General features: G+C 35.2%; 1 protein-coding gene across 54 annotated transcripts in view; it reads left to right on the forward strand.

The window, feature by feature from the left end:
- Window positions 1–19,727, forward strand: part of STAU2 (staufen double-stranded RNA binding protein 2) — a 319,371-nt gene that overhangs the window by 32,974 nt on the left and 266,670 nt on the right. For 52 of the 54 annotated variants that reach the window (NM_001444571.1, NM_001444575.1, XM_085020656.1 and 49 more), the window contains 2 exon segments: window positions 6,384–6,543; window positions 15,248–15,383. The exons of the other annotated variants lie outside the window; for them this stretch is intronic. In NM_001444571.1, coding sequence (NP_001431500.1) covers window positions 6,384–6,543; window positions 15,248–15,383 — 296 coding nt within the window. 54 annotated transcript variants of the gene reach the window in all.

Consider the following 19,727-nt stretch of genomic DNA (forward strand, 5'->3'; position numbering starts at 1 on the left):
GATTTTACTTTTAGTATTATTTAGTATCAAGAAATCTTTGCCCCATAAAAGGTTATTAGATTTTCTCCTATGTTTTCTTCTAGATGTTATATAGTTTTTACATCTGGGCCTTATATTTAGGTCTGATTGCCATTTTGAATGAATTTTTGTATATGATGGTGAGATATGGAATAAGGTTTATTTTTTATTTTTTTGCATATGGATGTCCAGTTGCTGAAAAGATTCTCATTCCCCCACTGCATTGTCTTTGCACCTTTGTAAAAAATCAGCTGTCCATATGTGTGTTTGTTTATTTCTGGATGCTGTTCTGTTCTATTGGTCTATTTTTCTATCTTTATTCAAATCTTATGCTGTTTTGATTACTGTAGCTTTATAGTCTGGTAGCACTAGCCCTCTAATTTTGTTCCTCGCTTTCAGAATTGTTTTAGCTATTCAGCATCCTTTGCATTTTCATAAGAATTTTAGAGTCAAATTGTCCATTCTGTAAAACCCCTTGCTAGGATTTTGAACAGAACTGCTGTGAATCTGTAGCTCAATTTGGAGAACAAATGAGCAAAGTATGTCTTATTTATTTAGATATTCTTTAATTTCTCTCAACAGTATTTTGTAGTTTTCACTGGACAAGTGTTTCTCATTTTTAGGTTAGTATTTAAGTATTTTATATGTTTGATGCTATTGTAAGTAGCATTGTTTTTTAAATTTCAATTTATAATTGTTCTTATTAAACATTGCTGGTGTATAGATACACTAATTTTTTGTGTTATAATTTTATTTTATACATATTAAACCATTGAAATATATGTATAACATTTGTGTATATACACATATGAGAGTATGCAGAATAAAAATGTGAGTATAGGAATCTGAAAATTCCTACTTTTCCATTGTGGGTTAACTTCTCTCTCTCTCTTTTTTTTTTTTTTGCTTTTATAGGGCCGCAGCCACGGTATATAGAAGTTCTCAGGCTGGGGTTGAATTGGAGCTGCAGCTGCTGGCATATACCACAGCCACAGCAATGCAGCTTTCGAGCCGCCTCTGTGTCCTACATTACAGCTCACTGCAAAGCTGGATCCCCAATCCACTGAGCAAGGCCAGGGCTCGAACCCTCATCCTTATGGATACTAGTCGGATTTGTTTCCACTGTGCCGCAATGGGAACTCCTAACTTTAATTTATACTATCAAGTAGAACTAAAAATAACTGCCTTTCTAATATAGGGAATCTGCACAGGGCCAAAGAAGTTAGAAGTGGGAAATAGATTATTTTTATAATACATTAAAAAATTAAAAATTTAATAGTTTTAAAGGTTAACTTCCATTTATAGTTATTACAAAATATTGACTATACTCCCCATGTTGTACAGAATATCCTTGAGCCAATCTTATACCCAATAGTTTGTACCTCCCACTTCTTCACCCTTATACTTCCCCTCCCCATCACCTACTGGTAACTGCTAGTTTGTTCTCTATATCTGTGAGTCTGCTTTAAAAATACACTGACTTTTTTATATTGATCCAGCATCTTTCAGTCTTGCTAAAATCACTTAATCTACTTGCCCTTCTCCCCCTTTTTTAGATGCTGTTGCGTATTCCACAAACTATTTGTGAATAAAGACACTTTTAGAACTTACTTTCCAATCTAAATGTATTTTACTGATTTCTCTTGCCTGATTGCATTGGCTAGAAGTTACAGTGCAATGTTGAATAGAAGTGGTAAGAGCAGATAATCTCTAACTTGTTTCTAACTTTATGAGCAGTCGTAAAGATGCCCCATTAATTGTGATGTTAGATGTAGCTTTTTCTGTAGATGCCTTTAATCAGACTGAGGGAATGCTTTTATACTTTTTTTTTTTCTTTTTGATTTTTAGAGCCGTACCTGCAGCATGTGGAAGTTCCCAGGCCATGGACCCAGTCAGAGCTGGTGCTGCCCGCCTATGCCAGAGCCACAGTAACATCAGATCTGAGTCGCATCTTCAACTTACACCACAGCTCACAACAGCGCTGAATCCTTAACCCACTGAGCAAGGCCAGGAATTGAACCCACAACTTTATGGTTCCTAGTTGGATTCGTTTCTGCTGTGCCACAACGGGAACTGCATTTATGCTTTTTTTTTTTCCTGAGAGCGAATAGATGTTGGTTTTTGTCATATGGTTCTTCTACATTGAGATGGTCATGTCCTTTTTGCATTTTTAATTTCTTAATGTAAATTATATTAATTGATATGCAAATGTAGAATCACCTCTTGCCTTCCTGGATAAAACGCTTGATTACAGTGTATTTTCTCATTTCTGTATTGATGGATTCCATTTATTAATTTTTTAAGGATTTTTATTTTTATCTTTATGAGAGGCATTGTTCTGTAGTTTTGTTTTATTTTGTTTTTCCTGGTAGTATCTTATTCTGGTTTTGGTATCAAGGTTCATGTTAGCTTCTTAGAATAAGTTGAGAGGTATTCTTTCTAATTCAGTTTTTGAGAGGAGTTTTTGTACATTGACATTATTTCTTCTTTAAATATGTGATAGAATTTATCATCAAAACCATGTGGGCCGGGACTTTTTGTGGAAAGATCAATTTCTTTAACAGACATAAAGCTACTCAGGTTACCTATTTCTTCTTGAATGAGCTTTAGTAACTGTGGCTTTTAAGAACCTATGTGGTTGAGTTTATTGGCATAAAGTTGTTAAAAAAATTCCCTTGTCTTATTAATTAATTAATTAATTAATTTTTGGATGCATCTGCAGCATGTGGATGTTCCCAGGTTCGGGACTGAACCCTCGTCCCAGCTGCTGCAGTGACAACACTGGATCCTTAACCCACTGTAGCATAAGAGAACCCCTTTCTTGTTGTCTTTTTAATATTTTAAGAATCTTTTGTGATGTCACCTCTCTCATTCTTTTTTTTTTTTTTTTTTTTGCCTCTTAGGGCTGCACCTGCGGCATATGGAGGTTCCCAGGCCAGGGGACTAGCCGGAGCTGTAGCCGCCAGCCTACACCACAGCCACAGCAACTTGGGATCCGAGCCGCTTTTGGGCCACGTCTGCGACCTACACCACAGCTCTCGGCAACACCAGATCCTTAACCCACTGAACAAGGCTAGGGATCGAACCCACAATCCCATGGTTCCTAGTCGTTTCTACTGTGCCACAACAGGAACTCCAACTCTCTCATTCTTGATGCTGGTAATTTGTGTCTTCTCTTTTTTTCATGACTAGTTTGCATAGAGAGTTACAAATTTTATTGGTTTTTGCGAAGAACCAGCTTTTGGTTTTGTGATTTTTTTTTCTCTATTGTTTTTCTGTTTTTCATTTTGTTATGTTTGCTTTTATCTTTATTACTTTTTTCCTGTTTACTTGAGATTTGATTTGGCCTTATTCTCTTTTAAGATTAAAGCTGAGTTATTTGAGACTTTCCTTCTTTTCTAGCGCAGGCAGTACTAGAAATTTCCCTTTAGTACTGTTTTAGTGTCACCTTCTGAGATGTAGGATCTTCATTTTCATTCACTTTAAAGTACTTGCTATTTTACCTTTGGATTTCTTCTCTTACCCATGGGTTATTTAGAAATGCGTTATTTAGTTTCCAGATATTTGAAGATTTTTCAGAGATCTTTTTGTTATCAGTTTATAATTTAATTCCATTGTGGTCAGAGAATATACTTTGCCTTACTTGACTCCTTTAAATTTGTTGTGATTTGTTTTATGGTCCAGAATATTGTCTATCTTGGTAGATATTTTGTGAGAATTTGCTCTTTTGGGATTGAATATTTTTAAAACATCGCAGTTAGGTTATGTTGGTTGATAGTGTTGTTCAGGTCTACTGTAGTCTTCTGGCTGGTTGGTAATTGTTACGTCAGTTATTGAGAGGGGGGTGTTGAATCTCTGACTTTAACTGTGGATTCTTCCTTACTTTTTGTGGTTCTGTTAATTTCTGCCTCATATATTTTGAAGTTCTGTTATTAGTTGGCCTAAGTGTTATTGTCTTCCTTGGTAATTGGCTCCTTTATCATTAGGAAATGGCCTTTCACTGGTAGTAGTCTTTGCTCTGAAGTCTGCATTGTTGATATTAATATAATCATTCTCACTTTTCCTTGATTTATGTTATCATGATATATATTTTTTTCTATCCCCTTTTAAACCGTATGTCTTTGTAGTAAATGCATTACTTGGAGGTAGTGTAGGGTTGGATTTTGCTTTTTTCATCCATTTTGACAATCTCTACATTTCAAATGGGGGCCTTTACACCATTTTGTTTTACTTTTCTTATTACTCCAATTTCACTCCAAAGAAGTAAGAAAACAGGGAAAGAATAAGTACTTCCCTAACATTGCACATAGCAATAAATGGTGGATATGCAACGAACAGTTTTGAGGCATTGTTAAAGAAGTCTTAGGAAGGCAAGGATAAACAAAGAATCTACTGAGGTTTTGAACGTGAATGAGTGGAAGAATAATGTGTGGAATGTTCTGGAGCATGAACTGATTTGGAGGAGAATGGAGGCTGTGACATTCTTTGTGGCAGAGTTCTTTGTTAAACACCAAAAGAGCTAGTCATTGAAAAATCATTTTAAAATCAGGTGAATGTATTAAAGATATGTTTTAGGTAAAATTTTAAAACTATATCAGAATAAAAAATTATTCACTTTTAACAGATACATGTATGTTTTGAATTTCAAGTGATTGTAAATATTTCAAACCCTGTATTTTGAAAAATTGAAAACCTATACGAAAAATTGAAAGAGTAGTATAATGGGGACCCGTATCTTTCAGATTTACTAATCATTAATTTATTTACTACATTGCTACACTTACTTTTTTTCTTGTTCTTTCTGTATAGATATGTACTTTTCTGTGAACAATTTGAAAATAAATTTCAGCTGTCATGATATCATCCTTGAATACTTGTATATCTGTCTTGTAAGACCAGAGACATTCTTCTCCATAGCCATATGCTATCATCAGTCAGGAAATTTAATATTGACTGAATATATTATTTAGTATATGGTCTATAATCAAATTTCCCTGGCTCATCTATAAATGCCCTTTATAGTTTTCTTCTTCCCACTCCAAATCCAGTCATGGATCTTATGTTATACTTTATCATGTTTTTTCATGTTTCATTAGCATCCTTTAATGTAGGACAGCCCCCATGCATTCTTTTGTTTTATTTTTTCCTTTCATAACATTGACATTTTTGAAGAGTTTAGATCAGTTGTCTATAGAATATGCCATAATCTAGATCTGTCTGATTGTTTCCCTATGATTAGATTTAGGGTAGACATTTTTGGCCAAGGATGCTACATACGTGTCATTGGATCATATCTGGAGGCACACGATGTCCATGTGTATGATTATTGATGATGCTAACTTTAATCACTTGGTTGTTAAAGGTATTTTCTACCTGATCTCTTTTCTGCAAAGACACGTTTATTTCTTCATAACTAGTAAGTATTTTGAGGTTCATACTTTGTATTTCTACAAAGTAGTAAGCTGTCTGTGGAGAAAAGAGCAGATTGCGTGTACATCCAGTAACTTGATCCTAAATTTTAAAGGTGAACAGTAGATTTGGGGGGCACATATAGAAATACGGTGTAAATGGAACACTAGGATATGCAAGGGAAGGGGGAGGTGTGAGATGAAGATGCACGGGTAGCTTCTTTGTGTCCTGCTACAAGGGGAATAATCAAAGGTTTTTAATCTGGTATTGTTTGGAGTGATGCAATTGTATTTGAGTTTTAGGAAAGATAGTTTCACTAACAGTCCATTGGGAGATAATTACATCTAAGTTAAGGTGACGAAAGGCTGTATCCAGTGCAGCAGTATCGCTGGCAGAAAGAGGAAAGAGATTTGAGAAATATTTATGGGTTAAAACTGAGTGAATTCGGTGACCAGTTAAAGGTTGGTTGTGGAGGATCGAGAGGTTCTTGGTCACAGAATATTTAATTGGGTTGCTTGACTGCTTGACTCATTGACTTGATTGTACCAAGTATAAAGTTTAAGGAATTAGATATGTAAAGGTTATAAAGACAGAACCGTTTGGATTCTCATATAGTTTCTCTTACTCTTTGTTCTAGTTTTTTTTTTTTTTTTTTGAGGACTGTGTGAATGATATTAACAATATGATTCCATTTAGGGAAGCTATTTTCTTGATACATTCTACCCAAATGTACACTTAGAGCTGCTGTTAAGCCTTGGGATAGGCTCCAACAGAATTTGGCACAATCTTTTAAAATTCTTTTACTAGATACTAGAATAAAATTTTTATTGCAGATGATCTGTAAGCTCACCTCTAGCTCTAAAATTTTGATTCTGAGGTCTGTTTTTCTTTCGAACAGCACATTTTATTTCCTGAAACATTTCAATGTTTTCTTTGTCTCTTTATGTTTTTCCAAGATGTTCTCAGTGCAACTGAGTCTTGGGGAGCAGACATGGGAATCCGAAGGGAGCAGTATAAAGAAGGCCCAGCAAGCTGTCGCTAATAAGGCTTTAGCTGAATCTACGCTTCCCAAACCAGTTCAGAAGCCACCCAAAAGTAATGTTAATAATAACCCAGGTATGGCCCTGACTCGTTTCCTTCTTTTGTGTTGTTGTGTTCTGCATGTGCTGTTCTCTGTATTTTCCTTCAAACAGGCCAGTTGCATAGTCAACAGGTATTAATAGAGCAGACCATAAAGACAGGTGGGACCATGAAGAAGGTAATTGTAATAATTACTTAAAAAAATTGCTTTAGTAGATTTTATTTTAAATATTTGCTTTAATGAAGAAGGTAATTATATTTATTTTAAAAATTTGCACTCTTAAAGGTGAATTTTTTACTTTTTCAATGTTGGCAAAAAGATGTCTGGTTACAAAGAACAAAAAATAGGACTGAGTTTTTCCTAAAGTGAAGGTAGGCATGATCAGTTTCTCTTTTAAAATATATGTTTTCATAATTAAAAATGATTTTCTTTAGTTCAATAGAAAACTATTATTATTTTGTTTGTTGTTAAAGAAATGTGTTGATAGAACCATTTACATTTAGAACATTCGCATGAAGTTTGTCAAGAAACCTTCAAATCCAAAAAAAAAACCCACCCCACTTATGTGTAATACACTGCTCAGTAAATGAGTGTTTTAATTTTAAGCTCCTGAGAATAATTTTAAAGGTTGTTCTGATTGCATACAGTATATGTCCAATTATCTATTGGGAGGAGCAGACCTGTGTTGGACACAGTGCATGAACTGATGGCGCCAAGTTAATAAAGTTCCATAGTTGAGTACCAGCCCTAAGTCTACTTACTCGTCTGTCAAATTATTAATGCAAGTCGTTACCTTCTGAGAGGTATTTTTGTGATGGAGTGAAAAAAATATTTTGCTGCCGACTCTCTAGTCTGTTTAATTATAGTCTACATGCTTGTGCTCATCCGCAGGCCAGACGCTTCTTTCTTCCCCATGTGCATAAGTGCTGGGTAGACACTCTTCTTTTTCAAGGACTGCTCTTTGCAGAACTCTGTGACTTTCCTAGTACCAGTCCTTTTGCATCTGTTCAGCTGATTCCAGTATTTATTAAGTAAGCGTAAATAAGCCAAAATATTATTATAATAAAGCAAAAAACCTATTCAGCTTGAAGTTGGCAAGAGGCTGTTTATTTTTTTAACTTTTAAGAAACTCTTCAGATTGCTGGTTGATAATTAGCATCACACCACTACCTCTCTTTATTAAGCAATTGCTTTAACATATCTGAGAGATATAAACCGTTATCTTTTTCTATGAGAATTTTACAGTTGTTTACATAAAACACATAACTTAGTGCTTAAAGATCAGGTCCCCAGTGAGTGATAACAGCCATCAATATTGTTAAGTAATGATAAACATGTGCTGGGCTGAAGCACTTGCTGTGAGATATTGGTCTTGAATGGAAAGTAGGCAAGTTTAGGGGAGAGAAGGAATATTCCAGGCTGAGGGAATACTTGAGGAAAGGCATTGATTGGAATAGGAATTTGGACAACAGATTTAGCCAAAAAAAATTTTTTTTTTTTTTTTTTTGTCTTTTTGCTATTTCTTGGGCCGCTCCCGAGGCATATGGAGGTTCCCGGGCTAGGGGTCCAATCGGGGCTATAGCCGCCAGCCTACGCCAGAGCCACAGCAATGTGGGATCCAAGCCGCGTTTGCAACCTACACCACAGCTCGCGGCAATGCTGGATCCTTAACCCACTGAGCAAGGCCAGGGATCGAACCCGCAACCTCATGGTTCCTAGTCAGATTTGTTAACCACTGCGCCATGACGGGAACTCCCAAAAAATTTTTTTTTGTAGGTGTTTTTTAAATAGTGCAGGTAAGTGGTTAGTAAGAGATAAGTCTAGAGATGTAGCTAGAGAGCAGGTTGCGATGGACTTGAATGCAGCTTTAGGATATAAATACTGTCTGTAATTTGGGGGATTAATTTTTATGAGCAGGTGAATGATGTGTTTAAAAGAGCAATTTAGGAAGTTGAGTTTGACATGTGACTGGAAGGTGGAAAATACTTAAAAGCAAATTCCGTTAGGAAACCACTGCCATTGTTTATGGGTAAAGAAAGAAAAGACATTCAGGAGCGTTAACTGCTGTAGCCCCCCTATTCTGCCAGAGCGTTGTCACAGCAGTTGGCACAGACAGAAGGACAACTGTGACTGACCCACTGGTGAAAGCCACGCTTGTGGACTCGCCCTCGAGGCCAGGTGCTGTGAAGCAAAAGCAGTTGGGTGCTGAGCTTTGGGTCAAGTCTATGTCCAAGGATTATAGCAGGTAAACTAGAAAAGGAGTCAGAGGAAGGAAACAGGAGAGAGGCCAGTGGCGATAAAGAGTTTCCGTCTTTGGATGTTGCAGTGAGCTGAGAGAATGAGTAGACTTTGAGGGGTAAACTTTAAAATATAATATAATATGTACCAAGAAGCACACAAATTATGATTGCAGCACCTCGATGGAATTTTGCCCTGTGAATGCTTTACGAGTATAGCAAGCTTTAATTACCAGTGCCTCAGAAGCTCCCTCATGCCCCTTTCTAGTGGTTCACCAACTCCAAAGGAAACCACCGTTCTGCTTTCTGTCGTCTTAGATGCGTGTGCCTGCTCATTGGAATCATGCACCATGCTCTTTTTGTGATAGCTTGTTTTTCCGAATGTTATGTTTGTGAGAGTTATCCACATTGTGTATTAATAGCATAGCATATCTCTGCTAGGTGCTGTTTACTTATTCATTATAATGATGGTGGACATTTGAGTTGTTTACAGTTTGGGATTAGAAATAATAGTATGATAATGCTATGAACATTCTTTTTAAAATTTTTTTTATTGATGTATAGTAGATTTACAATGCTGTTTTAATTTCTGCTGAACAGGCGAGTGAGTCAGGTATACACATACACATATCTATTCCCAGATAGGCTATCATAGAACATTGAGCAGTTTTTCCTATGCCATCAGCAGGTCCCTGTCGATGAACATTCTGTTGGGGATGTATCTAGGATTGGAGTTGTTGGGTCATAGGTTATTCTTGTGTTCACTATTAATACAGTGTCAGTTATCATGTTTCCCTCCCAGTAGCAGTAAATGAGAGCTTTCCATAACCCTGTTAAAGTAGGGTGTCTTTAGCTTTCAAATTTTCTACCTATTCTTCTGGGGATATAGCAGTATTTCATTGTGGTTTTAATTTGCTTTTCCCTACTAATTAAAGTGAGCACCCTTTCATGTACCTGTTGGCATTAGGATCTTCCCTGTTGAAATATTTTTTCCATTTTAAAAAACCCACATTGTCTGATTTTTAGCTTTTTCTGTATTTTATTGACATATGGTTCTTACATGTTCTGGATCCATATCCTTTGACAGATACGTGTATTGCAGATATCTTTCTGTGCTCCAAATGGTGCACGTTGAAGAACAGAATTTTTTTTTTTTTTTTTTGTCTTTTTGCCTTTTCTAGGGCCACACCTACGGCATATGGAGGTTCCCAGGCTAGGGGTCGAATTGGAGCTGTAGCCACTGGCCTACGCCATAGCCACAGCAACGCGGGATCCGAGCCGCGTCTGCAACCTACACCACAGCTCACAGCAACGCCAGATCCTTAACCCACTGAGCAAGGCCAGGGATCGAACCCGCAACCTCATGGTTCCTAGTTGGATTCATTAGCCACTGAACCACGACGGGAACTCCAGAACAGAAATTTTTATATGAATTCAGTCTTATCTATTAGTCTTTTCTCTTACAGTTAGTGCTTTTTAAAAATTGAAGTATAGATGACATAGAGCATCATACTAGTTTTAGGTATACAAAATCTTGACCTGGTGTCTATATGTGTTGTGAAGTGATGACCACAGTAAGTAGTTAACATCTGTCACCATCCATGGTTACACATTTTTTTTCTTGTGATGAGAACTTTTCAGATTTACTCTCTTAGCAACTTTTAAATATAAAATACAGTATGATTAACTATGGTCACCATACTGTATATTGTATCCCCATGGCTTAGTTATTTTATACCTGGAAATTTGCACCTTTTGACCCTGTTTACCTATTATAATTATCCTCATCCCCTAACTCTGGCAACCACTGGTCTGTTGTCTATCAATGAGTTCTAATTTTTTATGTTTTCTTTTTGTAGATTCCACATATAAGTGAGGTCATAGGGTATTTGATTTATTTCACTTAGCATGATGCCTTCATGATCCATCCGTGTTGTCACAAATGACAAAATGTCATTTTTTATTGCTGAGTAATAGTCCATTGTGTGGCTGTATTCCTTCTTCCTTATACATTCACCCATCAGTGGACACTTAGCTTGCTTCCCTGAACATGGGGGTGTGTATATCTTTTTGAGTTAGTGTTTTTGTTTTTTGGGGATAGATATCCAAAGTGGGATTGCTAGAATGGTAGTGCTTTTTTTGTGTGCTATTTAGGACATCTTTATCTGCCACAAAATTGTGAAGATAACCTCATCTTATTTTTAGAAATTTTATTATTTTATCTTTTAAATTTAGATTTATAGTCTGTCAGGAATTGAGGTTTATGTATGATGTGAGGTGGGGTTCAAGATTTTTTTTTTTCCTTTAGCAATATTTGTTGAAAAGATAGTCTTTTCCTTTCTGCACTCCAGTCTTGAACTTCCCAGTAAGTAGATGGGCCTTAACCAGTAGTTACATCCCAGAGAGGAGTTAAATTCAGCACAGCATGGGTAATCTGCCAGTTAATGAGGAGTGTTTCATAGAACTACTTTGCTTTCTCTTTCCTCTTATTTTTTAAAAACTATTTTTTTTTTAAAAAAGAAATAGTTTCCAATGTAAATAAATTTTGTAGAAGGAGTACATAGAGCTCCCAGGTACCCATCGCCCAGAAACAGTCAACATTTCTGAACCATTTGAGAATAATTATGCATGTGAGGCCCCATTTACCCCTTAGCACTTGAGTGTGTATTTTCCAGGTACACCCACGATGTCTTATCAGGAAGTTAACATCAGCCGTCTGAAAACGCTGTGTCGTCCAGCCTCCATTCGCATTTCCCTGGTGATCCCAGTAACATCCTTTGTAGGTCCAGCATTTAATCAGAATCATGGGCGTACTGTTTTTCTTCATTCCACTTCAGTCTGAAACAGTTCCTCAGTCTTGTCTTTTATGACCTTGATGTTTCTATATGTTGTTTGTAGAATGCCCTTCACTCGAGTTTGTCTGCTGTTTCCTTATGATTTATGCATTTTTAGCATGAGTGACCATGGAAGTGACCTGGGGTCATCCCATGTTTCTTATCAGGAGATATATGATATTGATTTGTCCCATTAGGGATGACTTTTGCCTCTTGGTGAAGAGTATATGTGTCAGGCTTCTCTATCATGAAGTTAATTAACAAGTATGCTTTATTATTAAATAGTGTAAGTAACAAGTATTTTCTGAGGAGATAGTTTGAGACTATATAAACACTCTGTTCCTCACCAACCTTTCCTTTACCCACCAGATTTGGCATCCATTGACGGTTCTTGTCTGAATCAGTGACTAGTCTGAGAGTTGCCAGAGGGGGATTTTTGATTCCATATTCTTTTTTGATTTTTGAGTTGGCATTCTGCCCAAGAGCTTTCTGATCCTTCTCATTTTTTGCTTATTTATTTATATCACATAGGCTCTTAGATTCCTATTTTATCTACAGGTTTATGGTCTATTACTGTCATTATTTATTTTGATGCTCAAATTATCCCAGATTTGGCCAATGGTATGGCACCTTCGGTTGACTCCTGTGTCCCTCAGATATTTCATTATTCTTTGGATATTTCTTACTTTCTGGCACAATAAGGTGCTCCTAGGTCATTTGTGTTTTTCTTGCTCTGGCTCCAGTCATTTCTCTAAGAGCCCTGATTGATGAATTAATCAATTCATTCTTTCAACAAATGTTTATTGAGTGACTGCTATGTTCCAGGGACCTTTCTAACTTCCTACAAAGTTGTTTCTTCAAATGTTGGTAATACATTGCTCCTTGAAAACTAAAACTAGTTGTGACTTTTTTTAACCTTCATATAATAGGAATCCACAGTTGTTATGTATGTTTGTATAGCTAATTAGTCTTATTATTTTTATCACTGATAAATGTAGAAATTTTCCTTAATATAATCTAAAAACACTAAAAACTGATTATGCATTTATAGTGTTAACTTTATAGCCATAAAATACATGAGGATTCTTATGTAGTCATTATCTTTATGCAAGCTGGGTCCATCCCTCACATGATAACAACAGTGGCACCTAGCATTTCCTGGAGGCAGCTCATAGATTTGGAGTTATTCATTAAATGTTTTCTGTGAGAGCATTATTGTACGTCGTGAGAGGTTGCACATGTGGAGATGCTAGTCTTGTTCTGTAAGAAATAGATGGACTAAGGAGTCAAAACCATTTCTGGATGGTTTGTGCTTTTATGCTTTTCTCTCCTTCACAAACACTAGTTTCTAGTATTTCTATGAAGAAAATGTAATGTAGTCTTACTTTCAGATGAGGAATTTATATGTGTTCATTTCTTTACTTAAATGATATGAGTACGATACTTTAAACCTAGTTTAAAATGCAGTTTTGGTGTGGGTGGCAGACGTAGTATATCCTACCAGTGCATTAAAAATGATCTCACTAGTCATTTCAGACACATTAATTTCCTGTTTATTGCCATACATGAATGATGAGTCTTCCAAGCTTTTTTTTCCTTTTCAATTTTTCCCATTTGAACTTTATGCTATTTGTGTTTATATGTTTATTGCAAAGTAGAATTCATAATGGCATAAATCTATTAATTAAGCTATTATTAAACTGAAGTCTCTATGAAATAAGAACAATTTAAACTTTTAAATGCATAGACTGCTCTTTGGTGTTAAAAAAAAACTTTGGAAAACTGTTAAGCAGTTTCTAATAAAGTTAAACTTCTCTGTGACCCAGTAATTTCACTGCTAGGTGTATACCCAGCTGAAAAGGGTATATGTGTCTGCTAAAACACTAATTAAAAAATGTTCTAGATGGCTTTATACTTAATAGACTCAAACTGGAAACAACCCAGATGTTCCATCAACAGCAGATTAGATGAACTGAGTGGACTGCTATTCAGCAATGAAGTTTGAGATACTGATATTCAACAAAGGGTTGTGTTGAGTGAAAGAAGCAAGACAAACTGATATATATTGAGATTTGAAGAGTAGGCAAAACTAATCTATGATGATAGAAGTCAGAATGGGTAACGTGGGAGGTGGTTATTGATTGGGTATTTCTGGGTGATGGAAATGTTCAGGTCTTGATCTGAGTGGTGCTTGAATGAATGTTTGCATGTGTATTAATTCGTGGAGCTGGATGCTTAAGGTTTGTGCAGCTTACTTACCCCTTGGTAAAACTGTGTATGAAACAGAGAGAAAAGAGAATCCTTTATGCTTGACTTATTCTTCCTCTGCCTCAGGGTGTATATTAAATTCAGGGTTTGGACTAATTGGACTTACTATTTAGTATGTTAACTTTTCTTTGCTGTTTTCCTTATCTTTATCTTTTTCTTTTCTGCTTCCTCCTTTGTCCTCCCGCCTCCTTTTTTTCCCCCTTTTCTTCACCTTGGTTTAAGTTCCTGTTCTTATTATACTCTTCAGTGGTTTCATGTGAATTCTTTAGAAATGAGACATGAAATGAACAGCTTATGACTCTTGATGGATTGCTTGTGACCTGGCTGCCAGTTGTGCATTTGTCAGGCTCCACTACCCACTGACTGGTACTTTGTGCCCCACTTTCTCTGCTGCTTTAATAAGTGGACCCATTTTTCCTCATGATGAATGGAGTCTTAAATGTATGCTTCAGAAGGCATAATTCAAATGAAATAGTACAGAATTTACATTGGAAATAAATTCTACCCTCTATGAAAGCTTTAGATTCATTTTTTTTTGTGATTTGCTATATAGAATATATTATATGTATGTATTATATATATGTTTTATAAAATAACCTTTTTTGGCACTTAAAGTAACTTGACATAATAATTGTATACTGTGTGTAATGTATTATGGGATTTTTCAAACTTTTACAAAAGTATAAAGAGTAAATGTTGAGCATCCCTGTACTTGTCATCAGCTGCAACAGTTACCCACACATGGAGGCCAGTCTTGTTTCTGCATCTCTGTCTTTTCTGAATTATTTTGAAGCAAATCTCAATATATCACTTCATTCATTAGTGCTTCAGTGTGTATCTTTAAAGATTATCCACAGAAAGAATTACTTACAACTTTATCCTGTTGTTGGTTATAGAAAAAATTGAAAAATTAATTTTCATTAGATAAGTATAAGAATTACTGATGACCCTGTATTTATTGCTAATTCAGTTGCTTGATTACCAAAATATAAATTAACATATTCACTGAAGATATTTTTCATTAAAGATTAAAAATTTAAAAATTAAAAATATTAAATAAACGTAAACTTTCTGGAGTAACTTTGAAGTTCAGTGCTTGCTTCACAATATCCAAATTAAGCGATATAGGAATCTTCTCTTTTCTTTGTTTTGAAATAGTGTGACTATAAAGTTGAATTTTTGGTCATTAATCTACAGGAAATGTTGCCAACACCTTAGAGAAATTTCATTAGAGATGATTTTCCTGTTTATGTAGCTTATGCACCCTCTTAGAAAATCACGTGGAAGGGCCATTCACTCCCACCTTCTTCCATGGTAATTATATGTGAAATAAATATCGATTACATGCTTTTTTAATGGAAATATTTCACTTGTGTGCCTTTAATATTTCTTTTAAACAGGTAGTATAACTCCAACTGTGGAACTGAATGGGCTTGCTATGAAAAGGGGAGAGCCTGCCATCTACAGGCCATTAGATCCAAAGCCTTTCCCAAATTATAGAGCTAATTACAACTTTCGGGGCATGTACAATCAGAGGTTTGTATATCTTCTTTGGTTTTGTTCTTATTTATTATTTTATGCATATTGTAAAAGTTTCTAAAACTCAAAGGGTATTTCTGTTGTAAAGAAAACTCACTTGGGACATTTTGTGTGGAATTTATATATGTGAGGCTTAAAAGCAATATTTAAAGTAATAATTAAAAAAGCTTTTTCAGGAACTGATATATTGAGTCAGGCGAGTCCTTGTTTGTTGCAGGCAGGACCATGTTTTAAAGTCTTTCTACAGTGTGGTGCGGGCTTCCCACTTGTCTTGGTCATTTATTCACTAAGCAGATGCTTAGCTTAATTAATACTTTTCTTCATTTGTCTGAATACATTGCAAACATGAGTGTTTATAATTTTAGGAAGATTGTTGGAAGGACTTACTAAGTCTTTCTGCACATTGAATAATTTTTGATAGTTATAAGTATAACAGAATTTTCTGTTGCAAGCATGGCAGATTTTTTTTTTTAAGTTTAGTTTTTTTCCCTGATCATTTATAAAAGTCAAGAAACCCTGTGATGTAGAGAATGTGAAAAATGCAGAAGGTTAAAAATGCAAATAATATGCAATCCCAGAACTAAATGTCTTTAATAGTTTGATGTGTTTTATATTCTTTTTATTCCTTTCACATAAATATATTTAACCAAATGGAAATTATCCTTTATATACAATTTCTGTGTTACTTTATGGAGGTATAATATATGAATGGTAAAATGCACAAATCTTAAATGTACAGCTTCATGACTATTGTTTTATTTATGTACATAGATATTTATAGTTTATTTGATGACCTTTTACATAATATGTGTCCTCATGTGATTACCACCCCATGAAGATCGGGAGCATTTCCATCACCTTCTTGAGACATCTCCCAGAAGTAAAGCCTGGTTCTGTCACCATAGATTAGTTTTGCCTGTCCTTGAAGTCCTGTAAATAGACTTATACAATATTTATTCTTTCATGTCTGGCTTGTTTCATTTCATGTAATGGTTTTCCTGTTTTGTTGGTTTTTGTTTTTTGGTTTTTGAGATTCATCCGTGTTCCTTGAACCTGGATTCTGCCATGTTTTCTTGCTGAATAATGTTTCTTTGAATATATCATAGTTTATTTATTTTGAATATGCAATATTGTGCCCTTTTTCTCTTAGTTAAGATGGCATTTTTCATATTTTTAAGTAATCTTTAAAGATATTTTTGATGGTTTTATAATGCTAAATATGGCTAGGGTGTATTTTACAGGTGTTTATACAGGTGTAAACAAGGAATACTTGATGAGTATATAAACTAAATATACTTGTTTTGATCACCTGTATTGTTTTCTACCCCATTTTTTTGATTATTATAAACAATTTTCAGTAAACAATCTTTATATACAAGTTTTTGTTCACCTCACTGATTATTTCCTTAAGATAGATTACAGGGGGACATTGGGTTAAAAAGAATAATATATTACCAAATTACATTAAAGTTTGTACTAATTCCTTATAGTATATTTCATACTAATCTGACAACACTTGAGTTTAAAACATGTCTTGTTTGATGGTTGAAAAGTGGTATGTTTAAAATTTTTTTTTTAATCACTTATGAGGCTCAAAAGTTTTTCTTTTCTTTTCTTTTTTTGGTTGCACTTGTGGCATGAGAAAGTTCCTGGGCCTGGGATTGAGCCTACTTCACAGCAGTGACCCAAGCCATAGTAGTGACAATGCTGGATCCTTAGTCTTCTGAGCCACGAGGGAGCTCTTCAGCAATTTTTCACATACTTATTGGTTACCATTTTTGATTTGTCTATATTAATTTGCTGTTTATTATATCACTTGATCATTCTTCACATGTCTGTGTGTTGAGGATATTAGAATTAAAGTTTATTCTATTTGTTTGGCTTTTCTGCTTTTAAAAAATTAGCTTTTCATTTTGTGTTTGTTTTAATGCACTGTTTAAAAAATTTTTTTTATTTTTTAATTTTTTAAGTTGTTATTTCCCCAATACAGTTTTTTTCTACTGTACAGCATGATGACCCAGTTGTATGAATGTACTAACTCTTAAATGTTGTGTGGTCTAACCTGTTAATTTTTTTGGGTGTGATTTCTTCAACTGCTTTTATGCCTAAGAAATTCTCTTGTGTGATCACATACTTGCTGATGCTTAAAAATTTTTTCCAGTCCAGTATATATATTCTTTTTCAAATTCTTTCTTTTTCTTTCTTTTTTTTTTTTTTTTTTTTTTTTGTCTTTTTAGGGCTGCACCTGTGGCATATGGAAATTCCCAGGCTAGGGGTCCAATTGGAGCTGCAGCTGCTGGCCTACACCACAGCCACAGCAATGCCATATCCAAGCCACATCTGTGACATAGACCACAGCTCACAGCAATGTTGGATCCTTAACCCACTGAGCAAGGCCAGGGATCTAACCTGTGTCTTTATGAATACTATTTGAGTTCATTATCCCTGAGCCACAACAGGAACTCCTCTTTTTCAGATTCTTTTCCTTTATAGGTTATTACAAGATACTGAGTATAGTTCCCTGTGCTGTACAGTAGATCCTTGTTGTTTACCTGTCTTATATATAGTGATATGCATATGTTAATCCCAAACTCCTAATTTATCACTCCCTGCCATCTCCTTTGGTAACCATGGGTTTGTTTTCTGTGTCTTTGAGTCTATTTCAGTTTTGTAAATAAGTTCATTTCTATCATTTTTTTTTTAAGATTCCACATATGATATATATTAGTCTTTCTCTGACTTCATTTAGTATAATAATCTCTAGGTCCATCCGTGTTGCTGCAGATGGTATTATTTCATTCTTTTTTATGGCTGAGTAATATTTTGTGTGTGTGTGTGTACACCACGTCTTCTTTATCCATTCACCTGTGAGTGGACATTTAGTTTGCTTCCACGTCTTGGCTACTGTGAATAGTACTGCTGTGAATATTGGAGTGCATGTATTTTTTTGAATTAGAGTTTTCATCTTTTCCCAATAAAGGCCCAGGTGTGGGAATACAAGATCAAACAGTAACTCTGCTTTTAGTTTTTAAGGACACCTCCATACTGTCCTCCGTAATGGTTGTACCAGTTTACATTCCCACTGGCGTTAAAGGAGGGTTCCTTTTTCTCCACACCCTTTCCAGCATTTATTATTTGTAGACTAGTGTGAGGTGGTACCTCAGTGTAATTGTATGCATTTCTCTAGTAATTAGCCATCTTGAACATCTTTTCATACGCCTGTTGGCCAACTGTATGTCTTCTTTGGAGAAAGGTGTATTTAGGTCTTCTGCCTTTTTTGAGTGTGTTGTTTGTTTTTTGATATTGAGCTGTATAAGCTGTTTGTATATTTTGGAAATTAATCCTCTGTCAGTAGCATTGTTCGCACATATTTTCTCTTATTCTAAAGGTTATCTTTTCATTTTGTTTATGGTTTCCTTTGCTCTGCTAAAACCTTTAAGTTTAATTAGGTCCCATTTGTTTATTTTTGTTTATAAGAATTTTTAAATGACTTCTCTAAAGGGTTGTGACTTAGGCCATTTCCATTTAATGGATAAAGTGGACTTTCCCTTTCAGATTTTTGGAGAGTCTTTAGAAATTTCTGCTGATCACAAAAGGGTAAAAAGAAAATAAGTAAGTATTGGTTAGCTGCCAAACCATGTTTCAACTTAAAAGCTCTCTGCTCACAAAAGGGCAAATCTAACCATTACTCATTAGTCTGTTAAAATGGTTATTTCACATATGACCTTAATTTGTAGATGACACACCTGAATGTGATACAGGGAAATTTGGAGCCATAGATCAGAGAAGATGCTCTTCTCCTTGTCAGATTCCAGATGAATCAGTACATAATAAGGCAGGGAATGAAAGGTTAAGAAGTCCAAGAAACAGATATCATTTAGAGGGATTTTTGAAAAGGTCTTTTCATATTCTACTTAAAATAATATCAATTAATAATTAGACATTACCCATGATATTTTTTTTTTTTTCCTGATGAGGTTTCTCCACTTGAACTCATTCAAAGGCCTAGGGAGGAACTCATAAAAAGGCCTCCCTCCCCTCTCTGCCCTGTCTTATGATGGCTGGAGAAAAAAAGATTTTTCTGTGAGCTAACTGTGGGTACAACCTGGATTCTAAAATACTTGTGTCTCTATTTTTGCACCCAAGATGTTTGAAAATGAGTATGTATAGGACATCTTTTTCTCTCTCATTTCTCACTGGTTCACTAATATATATTATAAAATTGAATGCATACAAAAATTTATATGACAGAGTAGAAGGTGCAAAGATTGGAGGACATTTTATGCTTTTGTTCTCCCATCTTTGTTGTAAAAACATGTATTTTCTCAAGGAATAGAATAG

The sequence above is a fragment of the Sus scrofa genome, chromosome 4 (genome assembly GCF_054392235.1).
Source record: "Sus scrofa isolate SSC_HxYL_T2T_F1_AM1 chromosome 4, Sscrofa_HxYL_maternal_Yorkshire_Landrace_v2.0, whole genome shotgun sequence".
Lineage (NCBI taxonomy): Eukaryota > Metazoa > Chordata > Mammalia > Artiodactyla > Suidae > Sus > Sus scrofa.